The sequence below is a fragment of the Zonotrichia leucophrys genome, chromosome 5 (genome assembly GCF_028769735.1).
Source record: "Zonotrichia leucophrys gambelii isolate GWCS_2022_RI chromosome 5, RI_Zleu_2.0, whole genome shotgun sequence".
NCBI classification, from domain to species: Eukaryota; Metazoa; Chordata; class Aves; order Passeriformes; family Passerellidae; genus Zonotrichia; species Zonotrichia leucophrys.
In genome coordinates this window covers 40,263,591-40,279,338 of record NC_088175.1, presented here as the reverse complement: position 1 = coordinate 40,279,338, position 15,748 = coordinate 40,263,591, and the positions used below count along the sequence as shown (strand labels likewise).

At 41.7% G+C, this 15,748-nt stretch overlaps 1 protein-coding gene across 8 annotated transcripts in view; it reads right to left on the bottom strand.

Moving 5' to 3' along the window:
* TSPAN4 (tetraspanin 4) overlaps window positions 1-15,748 on the bottom strand; it is a 427,493-nt gene that overhangs the window by 75,980 nt on the left and 335,765 nt on the right. For 7 of the 8 annotated variants that reach the window (XM_064714684.1, XM_064714680.1, XM_064714679.1 and 4 more), the window contains one exon: window positions 3,732-3,923. The exons of the other annotated variant lie outside the window; for it this stretch is intronic. In XM_064714684.1, coding sequence (XP_064570754.1) covers window positions 3,732-3,923 — 192 coding nt within the window. The remainder of the gene's footprint in view (window positions 1-3,731; window positions 3,924-15,748) is intronic. 8 annotated transcript variants of the gene reach the window in all.

Here is a 15,748-nt window from a genome sequence, read left to right as displayed (position 1 = left end):
TCCTCTTTCTGCTGCTTTTAGGAAGCAGAGCAAGAAGTGCTCCTGTTGTACGGGAAATTTGTCTTTCGAGTCCTTGCAGATCAGACTCCCAACAACCCCACATGAGGATGAGGTGCACTATGGGAGATATGAGCAAGCTGAGGTCCAAATTGCTCTTGGTTTTAAGCCAGGCCTGACCATGTAGCTTGTGGGCTTAAAATGCCACAAGTGCCTTCAAGGAGATCTTGAGGATGTGATTTCAGAGTGGCTTGCAACAGGAATACAACACAGGCAGAGCATTCACAAAATCTTTACTACTGTCTAGGTTCATACTTAACATCCCAAGCTTTCTACCATGCTGTGTGGAGCCAAGGAAAATGGGAGGTCAGTGGAAACTTCTACTACTCACTCAGAGACACACAGCAATGTTTTGCTCAATGGAGTGATGTCTGATCTCACATATGCAGGATATAACATAAGTATCTGCCAACCCACCATGGTAACATGCCCAGCTATTCCCCTAGCTTGGTTTATTCCACTTGCTCATTTTTTTGGCCACTCTTAAGCCTCACTTCATCAGACTGTTGCATAGAGACTGCCGAAACACACAATGAATGCAACATTCTAGCTTCCACTTCTTGCTTTCCTTTTCTTTGCATTTCCATTAAATAACTTTTCCATGCTTTTAAGCCCACCACAAATCAGTTACAACTGCCTGCAGACCTTGTTAACTCCTGCTTATCCCAGTTCCCTAAGTTTATTTAGCTTTCCGAGTAAACCTGGTCTAGTGAAAGGTGCCAAGGGAGTTGGAATTAGATTATGTTTAAGGTCCTTTCCAAGCCAAACCATTCTGGGATTCTAGTGCTGCAGCTCGACAAATATCAAGAGGTGAAGGCAAATTACCCAAATGCATTGTCTGGGCACTAGTGCAACACAACTAAACAGCCTCCATCTTCCCCTCTTAAACACCTGTGCAAACAGACTTCAGTTGCTCCATTTCTACCTTCAAAGCTCCTATTTCCAAATGGAATAAAACATTACAAGAAGTTAGCTAAAGCAAATGCTTCACAGGGAGATATGGCAGCTGCATCACAGACAAGCTAGACAACTTTAGGAGTGGCTGTCACATTTGTGGCAATGCCTTCTGGAGATATAAATTCAGTTCCAAAAGCAACCTTAGCTACTACCAGGACCAAGGCCAGATGTTAAGTGGCAGCCAGGGAGATGTTGAAAGGAGTGCAGGACTTGATCCAGGAGCAACTGTTAAACACTGTGTGTGTCACAGACACACAAGGCTGGGAACACTTAGGAGCCTTCCCTTTACAATTTAGATGGTAAATCCTATTGCCAGCCAGCTGCAACAAAACAATCCTCTTAAAAAAGCAGACAGGGCATTTTCAGGGCTGTTAAAAAAACCCAGAGATATTCTGGGAAGACATAATTTTTATTGTGGCAGAACACTGTGTTGGGAACACCTGTGGAATAAGAAAAAGATGAAGGAATGTAGCAACCACACACCCTTAAGAGCAGCCCTGGTTTGATATTCAGCAATTTCTTGAATGAAAGAATTTCTTTTGCTATCTGTGTTACCTAGAAAAATAGGAGCTGGCCAAAACCAAATGCTCTGGCTCTAAACTTAAAAACACTTTCAAACACAGGTCAAATAGAACCAGCAATGTGGGGAAAGGAAGACTAAGGACAAACCTGCATGATACAGCTCTGTTCCCAGAAACAGGAGCTGCTACCACTATCCATTTCTCTTCCAAAGACATTGGCCCAACAAAAACAACTCAGAAGAACCCAAAAAATCTCCCTGGTATTGACTGACAGTGAGAAAGTACCAATGCAATGTGGAAAGTTACTCTAGACCAAATAAAAACTGAATTCAATGTGGACTAAAGGAACTCTATTTCAACCCTCTACAGTTGGGCTTATTCAGAATTAAAGTAGCTATAATAAGGTCTAATATAACTCAATTTTGGAGAAAATTGAGTAAAATAGAGGCCACACTGAATAGTTACTGTACAGAAAGGTAAGGACAGGCAGACAGAGTAAAATGTGGGTACCAAATCAGATCAAGCTTCCCCATTCTCCAGTGCAGAGAGTTCCTAAATGAATTTGCATTCCTTTGCATTACTTAACTTGATCCATCAAGCACAATCCTTATGTCAGGCACTGAGGGACACTGGATTCTGAGTGCTGTGCATGTCAGCAGGAGCAGTACCTGCAGCATTTCTATCTCCCATGGATGCCCAGCTGGGAGGGCTGAGTGCATTCACCCCACCTGGGCAATGATGACTGACCAAGGGAGTCTCTGCCCTTGCCAAAAGGAAAGATGAAGGAAAAAGAACCACAAGGGATAAAATCCTTAAACTTCTCCAGTACTGAGGACTGCCTGCTAGATCCTGACCTGATCCTGACACAGAAGCAGGCACTGCTCACTGCTGTCACTCCTGGGCTAGGCATTCAGGAAAGCACAAAGAAGGTGATTAATTTTGCACATATAAGCTATACCATTAGACTTTGCACCCTGTGGGCTCCTGCTGCATTGGCATTGAAGCTGTAATCCATTACATCTGTCTGGGCACACACTTCCTCCACAAAGTGTGTATTTATAGCACTGTTAAAAATGTCAAGGACTTTCAGCTTCAGATTCTGACTTCAGCCTTCCCTGTTTAGATTTTCACTCACATAACTGCCTTAATTTCCATTTATATTGTTCCTATTAGTTTCAAGCCACATATATAGCCTTTACTAGCCTAGACTGACTAGCTCTGACTGCCTAAAAATCAGCAGAAACAACTGATTAAGGCAAGGACCTGGAAAAAGTCTCCAATTGAGGCTTGGAATCTCAGTCACTTCAGAGATTTGAGTGCTTGTGTGCCTTAACTCATTCTGTAGTTCCCAGGGGAAAAAAAATTATGCGAAGCACAGTAAGGAACAACCTTTTAGAGAGGCATCACCAGATGACCAGCTGAACCACAGCTCCTCTTCACTCTGAGGTTTGCCAAACCCCATGGCGAAGTCCTAGACCTGAGCAGCAAGATCGCCTCACAGGATGCAAAATACACACTAACACCAACTACAGACGGTATTCACTGCCCCTAAATTTCACCTTGAAGTGGCATCAACCTGCATTTTGATAAAATACACCAGGGATGTGGCTCATGCTTCTGTGAAATCATGGACACCTGGCACTTTATTAATCTTTGATTTCACAGCAGTCTCCTTGTGCTGGCACCTTTTCTTCCTGACATCTCAGCTTTTGGAGAGTTAATGGTTGGAAAAACCAGCATTGTCAAACCTGACTGTTTTAATTTTCAATTTAAACCAGATTCAATCACTTCAGAATCAACCTGTTTCCTGCCTGCATTGATGCCTCTGTCCTCGACTTCAGATAATCAGTGCCACTAGGGCAAACATTTGGAATGGATTGCTATCAGACCAAAGTGAAAAAGAATTTAAAGATACACTACAAAACATGCCTTCACAAAACTCTTCCTCTTCTCTGAAGAGTCCAAGGAAACCTCCACCACCACTAACAATTCCCTCCCTGCAGGTCTCATCCTCCATGGACAGCATGGTCAGGAATGGCCTGCAGCTCCTCATGATTATCAAAGCCTGTTTCACACCCGACTCAGTCTCATCTGTGTCGAGTGGGCAGCTTCTGTTGAGATGCAGGTCACTGCAGCATGCATTGCAATAGCAGCAGCATCACAAGACAGCAAACACTGCAGCAGCTCAATACTCACACTCAGCAGGAGGCACTTGTTTTCTTTGATGGCACCTATGCAGCCCACGAAGCCAATGATCATGACAAACGTCCCTGTGACAATCAGCAGGTTGGCAGCTGACAGGGACGGGAAAGAAGAGGAGAGGGTGGCAAAGTTCCCTTGGGTGACAGCCAGCCAGATGCCTACACCAAGGATTCCACAGCCTCCCAACTGGGAAAACAAAGAGAAACAAAGAAACTCAGTTATTGTATCCAAGCAACCCCAGATATGAAATCATGTCAATATGGCAGTGGAGCAAACCAGAAGTCACACCTGGTAAGAAATTATTTCTCCTTAGGACATTTTTAGTAGGAGAAAGAAAAAAACAAATATAGAGAAGTCATCAGTAAGATGCAACACTCAAAAATTTTCATAGATTAAGTCCAAAACACAATCTCCAAATCAGGTCTTTTGCTCTCTAGTTAAAAAGTAGATGCTGAGTAAAGGATAAATTCCCAAAGGGTCAGCTCTTGACGGGACCGAAAAAATCCCTGTCCTATTTAGAAGCCTTAGAGAACTGCCCAGAATGGCTGAAGCATTTTTGATTCCCCATTCTTCCCATCCCAGTAGCCTGTCTCTCACCCTGACACATGCCATAAGAAAACCTTGCCAGAGCAGCCCCCTGGCAGGACACCTCATACTCCTTAGTTCCTAAGGTCAAGCCTCTCCTGGAAGCAAGAGAGCATTTAGAGTGTAAGGCAAAGAGGATTTTGCATCATTATCGAGTCACACAGCACAGCATCACTTAGGCTTCTTTCTTTCCTGCTCTCCCTTTAAAATAACCAATTTTTATTGAGTTTATAATTGCATTTTATTATCCAAATCAATTAAAGGCTTGGAATGAAATTGTGTTCACAGAGTAGTAAGCCAGACATATGCAGGAGCATATCCACTAAATACCTGCATAAAGTGGATGAACATAAGGCAGCTCATGAACCAGGGAAGGAAAAAGACAGAGCTAATCCTGGGGCAGAGCTAAACCTCAGAAATGAAACACAGAGGAGAAACACAAAAGCCAAAGTAATTTCTTATACTAATTACTAAGGTTGTCTCTTAATGCCACTGAATTCCTCCCCAAATAACAGGCAATAAAGGCAGCTGTGTTTTAAGGCAGCATTCCTCAGCCCAGCTGCAAACCAGTCTTTTTTGTTCAGAGCTAAGGAATCAAACTACACCTCATATCAGTGTACCTCAGCTGGACCAACCTGTGTGTCTCCACTGAGAGAAAGCAAACTCCAAGGCACAGGGACTCAAAGCCCCTCATTTAGGAGTCTTTGCATATTCCAGGCATCCCCACATCACTGTATTCAACCTTGCACAAGTACCCTCTTACAAGTGCCCTGGAAGGACAGTCCATGCCCTGAGCTGGCACACTGGAAATACCTCCCCTCTATTCCCATTTACAGAGCATGATCATTAACACTATCCAAAATTATTAAAGAACAACCAAGGGAGTGGATGGGGAAGAATACCCACAGAAGGTAACCCACAGAAAATCATTTAGGCTAAGGGAGGGGATATAAAGAAAAGCTATCATCATGGCCCAAGGGAAAAAAAAAAAAGGAGAATCATAATATAGGAACAAATTCCCTGAAGAGGAAATAAAACTTTGAAGGTCTACTGAACAGAACAACATTGAAGGAGATGTATAAATACCTAAGCTAAAACCAAACTGGTCAGAGTGCTGAAATACAGTCAGGAATAGCACTAAACTGGCTGAGGAATGGGATGAAAAGCAGAAGTGCACTTCTGCCTCTTCAGCTTGGTGGATGTTAGCCTCAAGATCAGCATCAGAGCTGCCGGCACAGGGAGGCTGCTCAAACAGCCCAATTAAGCCTAATGAAGGCAGATGCCCAAGAGCAGCAGAGCCATGACCTTGCAATACATTTAGCTCTTATCTTCAGTTCTTTGTTCTGAAGCAACTCAACAGCACCAATAAGAGGCAGTTTATTTCATCACCTTTCATGATGCCCCTGCTGCTACACTGCTTTGAGTGGTACCAGCACCCACAACCATCACCTGTATTGCAGGAGGTGGGTCCCACTGAGGATGCTGCAAAGGCAAGACCTGCTTGCCTGCTCCTCCATCATCCACTAAATTCTTATTGACGCACAATGCTTAATGCTTGAGACATTGTTGCCTGGATGTTTGAATTCAGCATCTTCTGACTCCAAACTCATTCTTGTTTGCAAAAACTGGAAATTCACCAGTGGTGTGAAACATCAGAAAACCAGGACACAGTTCATGCAAAATGCCACGACTGGGGCTGCAGCCATTTAGATCAGGGATGAATATTTCAGATCACCAATTCAGCAGGAGTATCTCACTACATTGCCCTTGATTCAGAGATGCGCTGCTCTCCAGCAGCTCATTACATTCCTATTTCTGAAGAGCTAATGCACAGCTCTTCCTTAGGTTGACCGACCAAACTTGAAATGCACAAAGGAATCCTTTGAACATTAAACCACTCAGCTCAAACTGGATTTCATAATGTCAGCCCACATTACTGAAGACTGCTCCACTTTTGTTCAGCTCTGTTCCTTTTCCCACAGAATACCTACTCAGAGTCCCCAAATAAGTTTACTAAGCTGTCACACCAGGCACACCCAGGAAACAGAGGCTGTCCTTAGCTCTAGACTTGACTGCTCTTTAAAGCTCCCCCTTTCCCCAGGGTGCAAAGCACACCTGCAAGTCTCCATCCAGAGGCCTTTTAACACTCAAGCATCTGGTTAGGGAAATGTTTAAAGAACCAGCACTCACCAAGACAGCCACAGGAGCCTTTCCAACAATAGCCAAATGTTTTCTATTCCAGAACATTCAGAAAGCTGCTCCTCACAACCCCTCTGCCCTCCATTCTGAACTGGACTGTAATTCCCAGTCTGAGACCCTGGCATTAGAGGCATCACATTTACTTATTCTGGATCAGAACCAAGAGAAAACAGTAGTAGTTGGCTCTATGCTGCATGTCTGTTTTTACTTCCTCCTCTTGTTATCTAAGGCATGGATAATTTTAAATGGTTATTTACGATGTTCCCCCTCCTCCACTTTTTCTCTCCTTACCCCCACCCCCAACTCCCAGCCCTTTTTTTGTGTCAAAGAATATCAGAAACATAGTGAGGAAATGAAAAGTTTTGACAGTTTTCTGGGCTTGCTGATATGTAAAATTAAACAAAACCAAACCCATTAACAGGGGTAGTTTTGACAATGTGGGGGCTTCTGCACAAACAGTGATACTGTCATGGTTAAAAGAGAAACCATTAAGACAAAAACATCAGAGAGAAGTCTACAGCTTGAACCTGATCTACTGGCAGCCAAATGAGAGTCTGTATTAACTCCATTTGGTGAGTGCAGAATTGACTTTAAATTAAAAAATGTCTCCTTCAAAGATGCCAGGCTACTGACAATAGCATTTTTTAAAATTCCCTTGTGAAATGTTTAACACATTATTTGCCTAATTTTTCATGACAATCTGCTCTCTCTTGTAAGCAAGGCAGCTCATGGCAAAACCTGAAATAAAATGCAGTTCTCTCTAATATTTTTTTCCCAATTGATGCTGCCTTTTTTTTTTTTTAAAGTCTTTTATTCTAAGGTCAAAACAGTGAGACACCAGAAGGAATACTGTCCCAGCCCTAAAGACATAGGATATTTGAGTCAGGTGTTTGCTCCAGGAAAGACATCAGTGTAAATCTTGAAAGGGCTGTTCGGTGCATTTGAGCCTGAGCTGCAGAACTGTGAGGAAAGGACAGAAGCAGTGAGTTCTTTGCAAGTCCTGGCCTTTGCAATTGCCTGTGGAAGCAGCAGAATATTCTGCTCAAGACAAATTCCTCACAAATTTATAGAGCAGAGTCAAGCAGTACAGCAGGTGTCTTACTCTAAAAGCAGAAATTATCTGTCTCTTCTTCCCCAGGAGGTACACAGAGTCATGCACTTGCTCTCTTGGCAAAAAAGCTGCCTATGGAATCAGATCCTCCAAACTGTTCTAATGGGCTAGAAAATAAATTATTCAGGCTTCAGTGCCTACATTTAAAATTGATCTTACAGTATGATAATCAAAGTAATCCCAAACAGCCCTGGATATATGCTTGTTGGTGAAGAAAATTATTCTGAAGTTACAGCTACACACTTAAAATACTGCAGGAGAAATTGACGCATTGTTCATGATAATGGTGCTGGCATCTTTAAGTGGGGTTTTTTATTGGTTTTATTACATGGAAAATGCATCTAATTGAGGTTTCTCATATTGTATCTGATTAGGATCTACTCATCACACTTCCTCTTTTAGCCAACAAAAAAAAAAGAAAAAAAACCCCAAAAAACCCTTGTGTGTTAAGAAATCCACTGATAACAGAATCCAAGTGGAAGATATGACCAGTTCCCTTGGAGGATTTTTCTCCCCCAGTCTTTACATATTTAAACTAGAAGGGCTCTCTCAATCCCACTTGCATGAATATGCTTCCTCTGCCAAGTATGGAGTGAAAGTATACAGTGAAAAAAACCAGCATCTAAGTATCAACAGTAGTGATGTTATCATTATCCTGCAAATGTTCTTGTAATATCAGGCACACTTAAATTACTGCTGCTTTCAGCTAGACACAGAGAGGGGGTGGAAATGGAATATGTATGTATATTGACAGGATCAAATTAATCAAGATTCTCATATGGAGAAGCAGGAGCATGGGTGTAAGTGCAGAGGCTGCAGTGCTCTACCTAAATCGCTGTGAATGACCTGTCCCTGAAGCTGTTGCCCATCCAGGAGGGAGTGGCCACTTCTGGAATACTGTTAACATCTTATTGCAAAAGTTCCATACCTTCTTGGTGATTTCTCATGGACAGCTCCTCACAGCACAGCCAACAAACTCCAACTCTCTTCCCAACCAGCTAACCCACTCTTTTATAGCACTCATCCTCACTGGACACAGCTGTGGCCTGTTAAGGGCAGGCCTGTTCCTAATCTTTGGTAATTAGCACAGCTGCAGCTCCTCAGGGGTGAGATTACCTTCTGCACTACATTTCCTTACGTTCCATCCCCCCACAGAATACACCTTCAAACACACTGACCACCTGTGGAAAGCACCTTCCAGAGGCAGCTCCTGGCCATTGCTGAAGCCCTCGTAGCCATCCACCTGCACCACGCCACCACTGCTGGTGCACAGTAGGACTGAAATTGCAGGTGGGGCCCCCAGCATGGACCAACTCTTTGGCAGAGCTCATGAGATGTAAACTAGGAGTGTCACCTCAGTGTGGCACAAGCTGCATTTCCTTCACTAGCCCGAGGTTTGAAATTTAACATATAGGGGATGGTAGAAGCACATTTCTACCCTTAGAGTACTGAGGCTCTGTAGTGTAGAGCTCTGCAGTGTAAAACTATAGGATGTGCACAAATTCCATGCAAAATGGCCATGATCTGAGCTGTGTCCTTCCAGCAAGAATTTAAAAAGATCTAGGGGGGGGGGAAAACAGCTGAAAAGAGATCAGTTAGTAGGGACCACACTCCTGAGAGTGAAGAGAGTGGAACAATAGCACTCCCTAAACACCAATATGGGATAGGAAAGGTGAATAGAGGATCATTATTAATTTTTCTTAAGATTAAAAAAGCTAGAGGTTATTTGGTTTGCAGATTGAAAACCAATAAAGTCAAGCACTTTTCCACAAAACATTTAATTAAATTCTGGAATTCATTGCCACAGAGTTTTGTGGATGTTGAAATATATGCAGGTTCAAAAAGGGATTACACAAATCAAATGAGAGCAAGGTAGCCCAGCATTTCTTATAAACGATATTTTACCTGCAGCACTTACAGGGGAAGACCTTAAACTATTAATTGGAGGAGCTGATTAAAATATCCTGTCTTGTCCCTCCTTTTTTCTTTTATTCTCTCTAAGCATCCCTGACCATGACCAAAAATAGGGTAATCAGCTAGATAAAACCTTTTCAACACTATGGGCATTTGTTTTTTCTCCTTACCTCACCCTCTTCCCCCACTAGTTTAAATGTTCACTTAAAGTTTGAATTCAGCTTTCTCTTTTTGCTTGCTTGTTTGACTTGGCATCAGCCTACTGTCAGAGACAGGGTTATAGATATAGACACCAATCAAGGAGTTAAATCTCCATTTCTCCTTACCTTCATATAATATCCCTAATTTTGTATCAATGAATACATAGCTTATTTCAACATAAATTTTAAAGATTTGTTTCATTCATCAAATTTATCTCATTTAGAAACAAATTCAAAATCCCTACCTCCCTCAGATCCACTGGACCTACAAATGCTGTATTTCTTTTCCTGTCAGCATGCAGATTCTGTTCAGCTGCTTCTCTCTCAGGAAGGGGAAAGGTAAAGGTGAGTGTGTAACTGAGTAAAGCACAAAGCATTTCAAATGCCATTCTCTTCAGCTCTACATATAAGCAGTAAATATTTAAAAGCTGTAAGAAACTAATTGTTTCGCCCTGCCACCCCACATACTTTTCACTTTCCTTAAAAATTATTTCTGAATACAAAAATCTCATGTTGCTATATGGGCCATTATGCAGAAAAGCAGCAGCCAAAGACCTCCAAGAGCAGCTGGCCTCCATCCCCAGATGGTGTCAACAGCACAGCTGATGGGTCACCACTCTGACCAACAACAGCCAAGGATCCAGCCTGAATGTGGATCTGGACATTGTCTCCTGAATTCATATCCTGCCTGCCTCTCATTTTCAAGCCAGTGTCCTGTAAGTAGTGTAACACAGCATGTAGCACTCAATATAATTTCAAAATAGGTGTGCTGTGCCATCTTCCATGAGCCTGAACCTGATACCCTGCATGACAAGCAAGCAACTGTTACATGAGCACTACAATCCCAACCTGTGTTCTGCCTGCCAGCATGACATTCATGCCCTCACTGCCCTCTAATTCCACTGTGTCTTGTCAAAGGTTACAAGAAGCACATCAATAGCTCATGTTGCTATTTTCCTACCCTTTAGACCCCTCTCTCCTACAAACATGCTTTGTTTTAGGATATTCCTCCCAGTGCATGAGCCTGAAAAATGCCATGTGATTTTTATCAAGCTTAAAAGGAGCTCTGTAGTCCTGTTTGTAAACTACATGGGCAAAGAAACACCCCAAGAATGGCATTCCTTTTCATACTGTCAATAATGGAAACATTCAAAATGCTGCATTTTCCATTACCCTGGTGCGGATTAAGCCTCAGGAACTTAAGCCCCAAGAAATTCAATATTCCTTCTCAGTTGAGTTCCACCACTAAATTGCAGTATCATACCACTAAAGTAAATTTGGGGACAATTGAAGATGTCAAAAGACAGAATCCCATGCTGACACCCTGTTAATGGAAAACTGAATAAAGAGTCATTCAGGTAATCCCTGCTGTTTTATGAGTAACATTCTCCTACACACTTGCTCCTCCAAATCATAGCCAGCTATCAACTACAGGTACAGAAGAACAACTGCCACATTTATGAGTTAATACCTCCAACCTGAAGAGTGATGGTTTCCCTTCATGGGCTCAAAATTCACTGAAACACTTAAATGTGTGCTCAATTGTATCCTTATTCAGCAATGCAATAAAAGAATGTGCTTAACTGCCACTGACCTTAATTAGGCCCTTTTGTAGTGCATTGAATTGCCCTGTGCTGCAAAGCTCTGTCACCAAAAACTTGCAGAAATAGAACAGTTGAGAATGACCTATTAAGGCAGTACTGCTGATAAAAGATTAAACATAATAAAAGAATCATAAAAAGTGGTGATTATTAGTGTCACAAGCATCTAATCTGGCAACCTGCCTAAACTGTAATTCAAATTAAAGATTCTGAGGAAAGCAGTGAGGTAATGACAGCTTACTGAAACAGAGCAAATGCATGAGTTAGAAATGGAAAAGGGATGAATACACTACTACTACTCTTTCCAGGTTCCGGCTTTAACTGCTGCCGAACTAAAAAGCTTTTTCATCTGCTCCTCAAATATAATTTCTGAATCCACCTGGGATTACTGTAATGAAATAGAAACAGTTGTAATGAGGAATACATGCATGAGCTCTGGAATCAGAATCCATCAAATGAAGACAATCACTTAACAAAGAAGCAGAAGTGGAAGAAAAGTGGGTGGACCAGGAGTCTGCATTCTGTTCCACCCCTACACCAATAAATAACTTTTAAAATTACTTTGTAGCATAACCTGGGAAAAGACCCGATCTGGATCTCTAGAAGCAATTGTAGTCACCTGTTGCCACATACCTAGCACTAAATACTGAAAACAATGGAAGCAAAATAATAGTAAAGACTGGGGGGGCTATACAACACAAACTCTGTGATTTTGTAAAGGAGATTGCTGACAGAATATTTTACCTGAACGATTTGGTGAGATACTGAAAGAAATGGAGAATAATAAGCCTCAAACAGTGACTCCAGAGGCATCAGCTTAGTTCTTTGGTTTAGCACAGATTTCCTGTATTAGATAAAGTCCAGATTATTCAGTATCTTTAGTGCTTTTCTCTCCCCTGGAGGTACTGGATGGATTTAGAATAAATGGTAGTGAAATACAATGATATGAATCCCATAGAAAACCAAAGATAAACAAACAGGCTCCTTACAGAACACAAAGATGACAGAAGGGTCATTCTATTTCATATTACTTGAAAGTTTTTGAAACATGTTGTAACAAGTACTATCTGCAGAAAAATAAAATTAAATCGAATTTTATATTGCATGTTTAATCCATCCATAGAGGTATGCAGATAACACAACATTGGTTGCTATAGAAACATCCACAGTGAACACAGATACTATAGCTGAAATGCAAAATAAGTTTTGAATTTTAAAAAACCTGCTGATACTGTAAAAAAACCCAACTGTAAAAAAACCCACCCAAAGGTGATGCCCTCCCTCACAAAAGCTTTCAAAAAATAAGTCTCCACTCTATAAACCAATATTTGATTAAATATACTGCACAAAGGATCTCCTGTGGTGCTCAGTGGCAGAGGCCAGGTTCTGGAAGCTGAGCCAGACCACGAAGAGAGCTTCTGGTTTCACTCCTGGATTTGAGGGCAGGTAGTATTTCCCAATAAATCAGGCTTTTAACATACCAAGGCTGATTTTGAGGAGCCTTTCTCAGGTACCAGATTGTGCTGATGTATTTCATTGTGATTATGACTAACTTTCCTGATGGAAATCTCTGCAAACATAGTCTGGTAGCAACACAGCTATGCCACGTTCTCTGCTCCCATTTAGCTTTCTGAAGGGCACTGAGCAGCCAGTGCCAGTGTCAGGATGCATATCCATACAGGATCACCACCAAACACTGCTCTCCACCCCACAGCTGACAGCAGAGGGCTGGAGGTGAGGGTCAGTGGGAACACCAGCACCGCAGCACTCCCCTCCTCAGTGCCCCCATTGCTACTTGCCTGAATCCTGCTCTTTTTCCAGGTACTGACAACACCTGAGGACAGACAAATATCCTGTATCATGGGAAGCCCCTTCCCACTATCGTCTCTGCCTAAAGAGCTCAGGACTCTCCGTCTGATTTCTGGCCAGCCCTACTCTTTTTGAGGAGCTCAAGCCCTGCTCAGGAATTGAGCCAATTGTGAGCAGGGACAGAAAGGTTTTGGGAAGCAGTAGGAGTCTTCTCATGAGACACAGTATCTCATTTCCTGAGGTTTAATTTTTCAAAGGGGTTGGGAAAATGACTAAACTTGTAAACCAGTGTACACCACTGGTTTATAATGAGAAGTATTTTTCCAACAGTCCCATCAACAAACAGCTCACATGGTCATGGAATTTCTGACATGTTCAGTATTGACCCCCTGATCAATAACAGGCTTGTGAGCAATAATCACACCCTAATAGCTTCACATTACAAAGCTCATCTTCTTTCACCAAACTCCATCAGAAAGCTAAGCAAAACACATTCTGAATCTTTTATGGATTCTTTTTAATGGATTGTTAATAATATTTGTACAAGCAAACAAAGTATTTACTACCATCTCAACTGCCTAAATTTCATGTAAGCAGTCCCTTGTAACAAAACCAGCGTAATGTCTGGAATAGCATATCTCACTTCAATAGCTCAAATGCCTTGTCAAGAAAGCTATTCTAATTGGGTAGGAGTACAAGAGAAAGCAAAGACTATTCCCTTGTTTTATGTTAGCAATTTTTAATGATTGTTTATTTATATTAGGCTTTGCTATGCAATAGCACATCTGAGGCTATTTATACACAATTACTTGTATCCCAAGCTACTTGCAAGCATGGGCAGTATGCCATCAGTAATGAATGCCACCTAAAATGATCTTTTTTTTCTGCACTAGTTATCCCCAAAGGAAACATTACAGTCCCTTCTTATCACCAATCGAGTATCTGCTATGGAAGCATTTCAGATCCTTTGGAATAAACGAATTTAACAGATCTGTGATCAGCAGCTTCACTGCAATGTACAGACAGGAGAGACCACAGATTGCCCTGCTTGCACATTTCATTTGGCTTTTTCTATTTTGTGGATCTGAGGAAATGAGACTATGACATAAAAATGAATGCAAACATTCCCTCTGGGACTGTCCGAACAAGGAGTTTACACTAAGCACTTCCTCCAAGTATGCCTCCGGTCACACAAGTACTGCTGACACTTCTGAACTGCAGAAGATTTTGGGACTAAACTTCATCTTCTTTTGTCAAATGCTACAGGAGACAACACAGGAAGACTGCAAATATTTATTCTGACCTCTGGTCTGTACTATCAGCCTTTAGACATCTGGGGTGGCATTCAGGTCACCTGATTTTTGATGCCAATGCTGTTAGGGGTGTCTAGAAATCAACATGGCTCACCATGATCTAAGCCTGCCTTTGGTCAGCTGAATAGCTCCCTAGACACCATTAAAAGCATTGATCAGAATTTCCCTGACCATGAGGGCAGCCCAGATGCCTGGAGGTAGGGCAACTCATATCTTAGCTCAAATCCACCTGCCCAGACTCTCTTTCACTTGTCAGCGGAAGGAACTAGGCATCTTCAAAATTCACTCCAGCCTATTCTAGAATATGCATCCAGGCCAAATGACTCTTGGGGAAACCTACACTGAGCGGTAGCAGGAATGAACACCATGGACAACAAAAAGTCCTCTACCCTGTTACCTGAATCAGAGAAAAGATGGTTCTCTTTCCAAAGGTCAGGTTGTGAAGCTTTACAATCCACTCATGAGGTAATCTGGAAATTAACTCATCCATCCTTATTAATTAAAAGTACAAATTGCTTTTTTTTGTTCCTTATTATAAAAACATGCTAGCGCATAGATATTAAACTCCCATGTGTGGTCCAATACACAGAGAGAGCTTGAAGAATTAAATTAGCTCAGTTTAGCAAGTTCCAGCTAATGCTCAGGGAAAGCATTCACATACACTCATTCTTGCACTGCCCTTTACGTGTATTATTGCTCAGTAGCTCTTAACAAAGGCCTATGACTGACATGAATTTATAGCTTTTTTATTACTTTGCCCCTTCAGGTTATAAATTCATGAAACAGTTGTAGTTTATTGCATTTTTATGTTTGTCAGTTTTATTTACACACTCTTTCTTGCCATTAGATGGGAAAAAGCTTTTGGGTTTCTGCAGATCCTCAATCATTCTGTGCCAGGGCCTGAAATGAGATGGAAACAAAGTCTTCTGGCTCATCTAAAAATAAACGGTCATCTCAAAACTTCCTCAGCACATCCTTCCACCATAAAGCACAACTACATAAATATGACTTCATAAATTATATATCTTAAATTTTTGCACGCTCACAGCAGTTTACCAATAAAGGTTCTGCAATACCTGCTTAAAAAAAAACCCCTAGACATAAAATCACTGCCAATGATGATAAATGATTACAGCTTAATAACAGTCAAGCTGACAAAGCTGAAATGTCCACAGGGTGCACTGCAATTCAAATTCCACAGGTGAAATAATAAAAAGCTTTGAAATATAAATGTTCCTGCCTTCGGCAAAGGGAGAAAATCTAGAGAATGGCCTTGTGA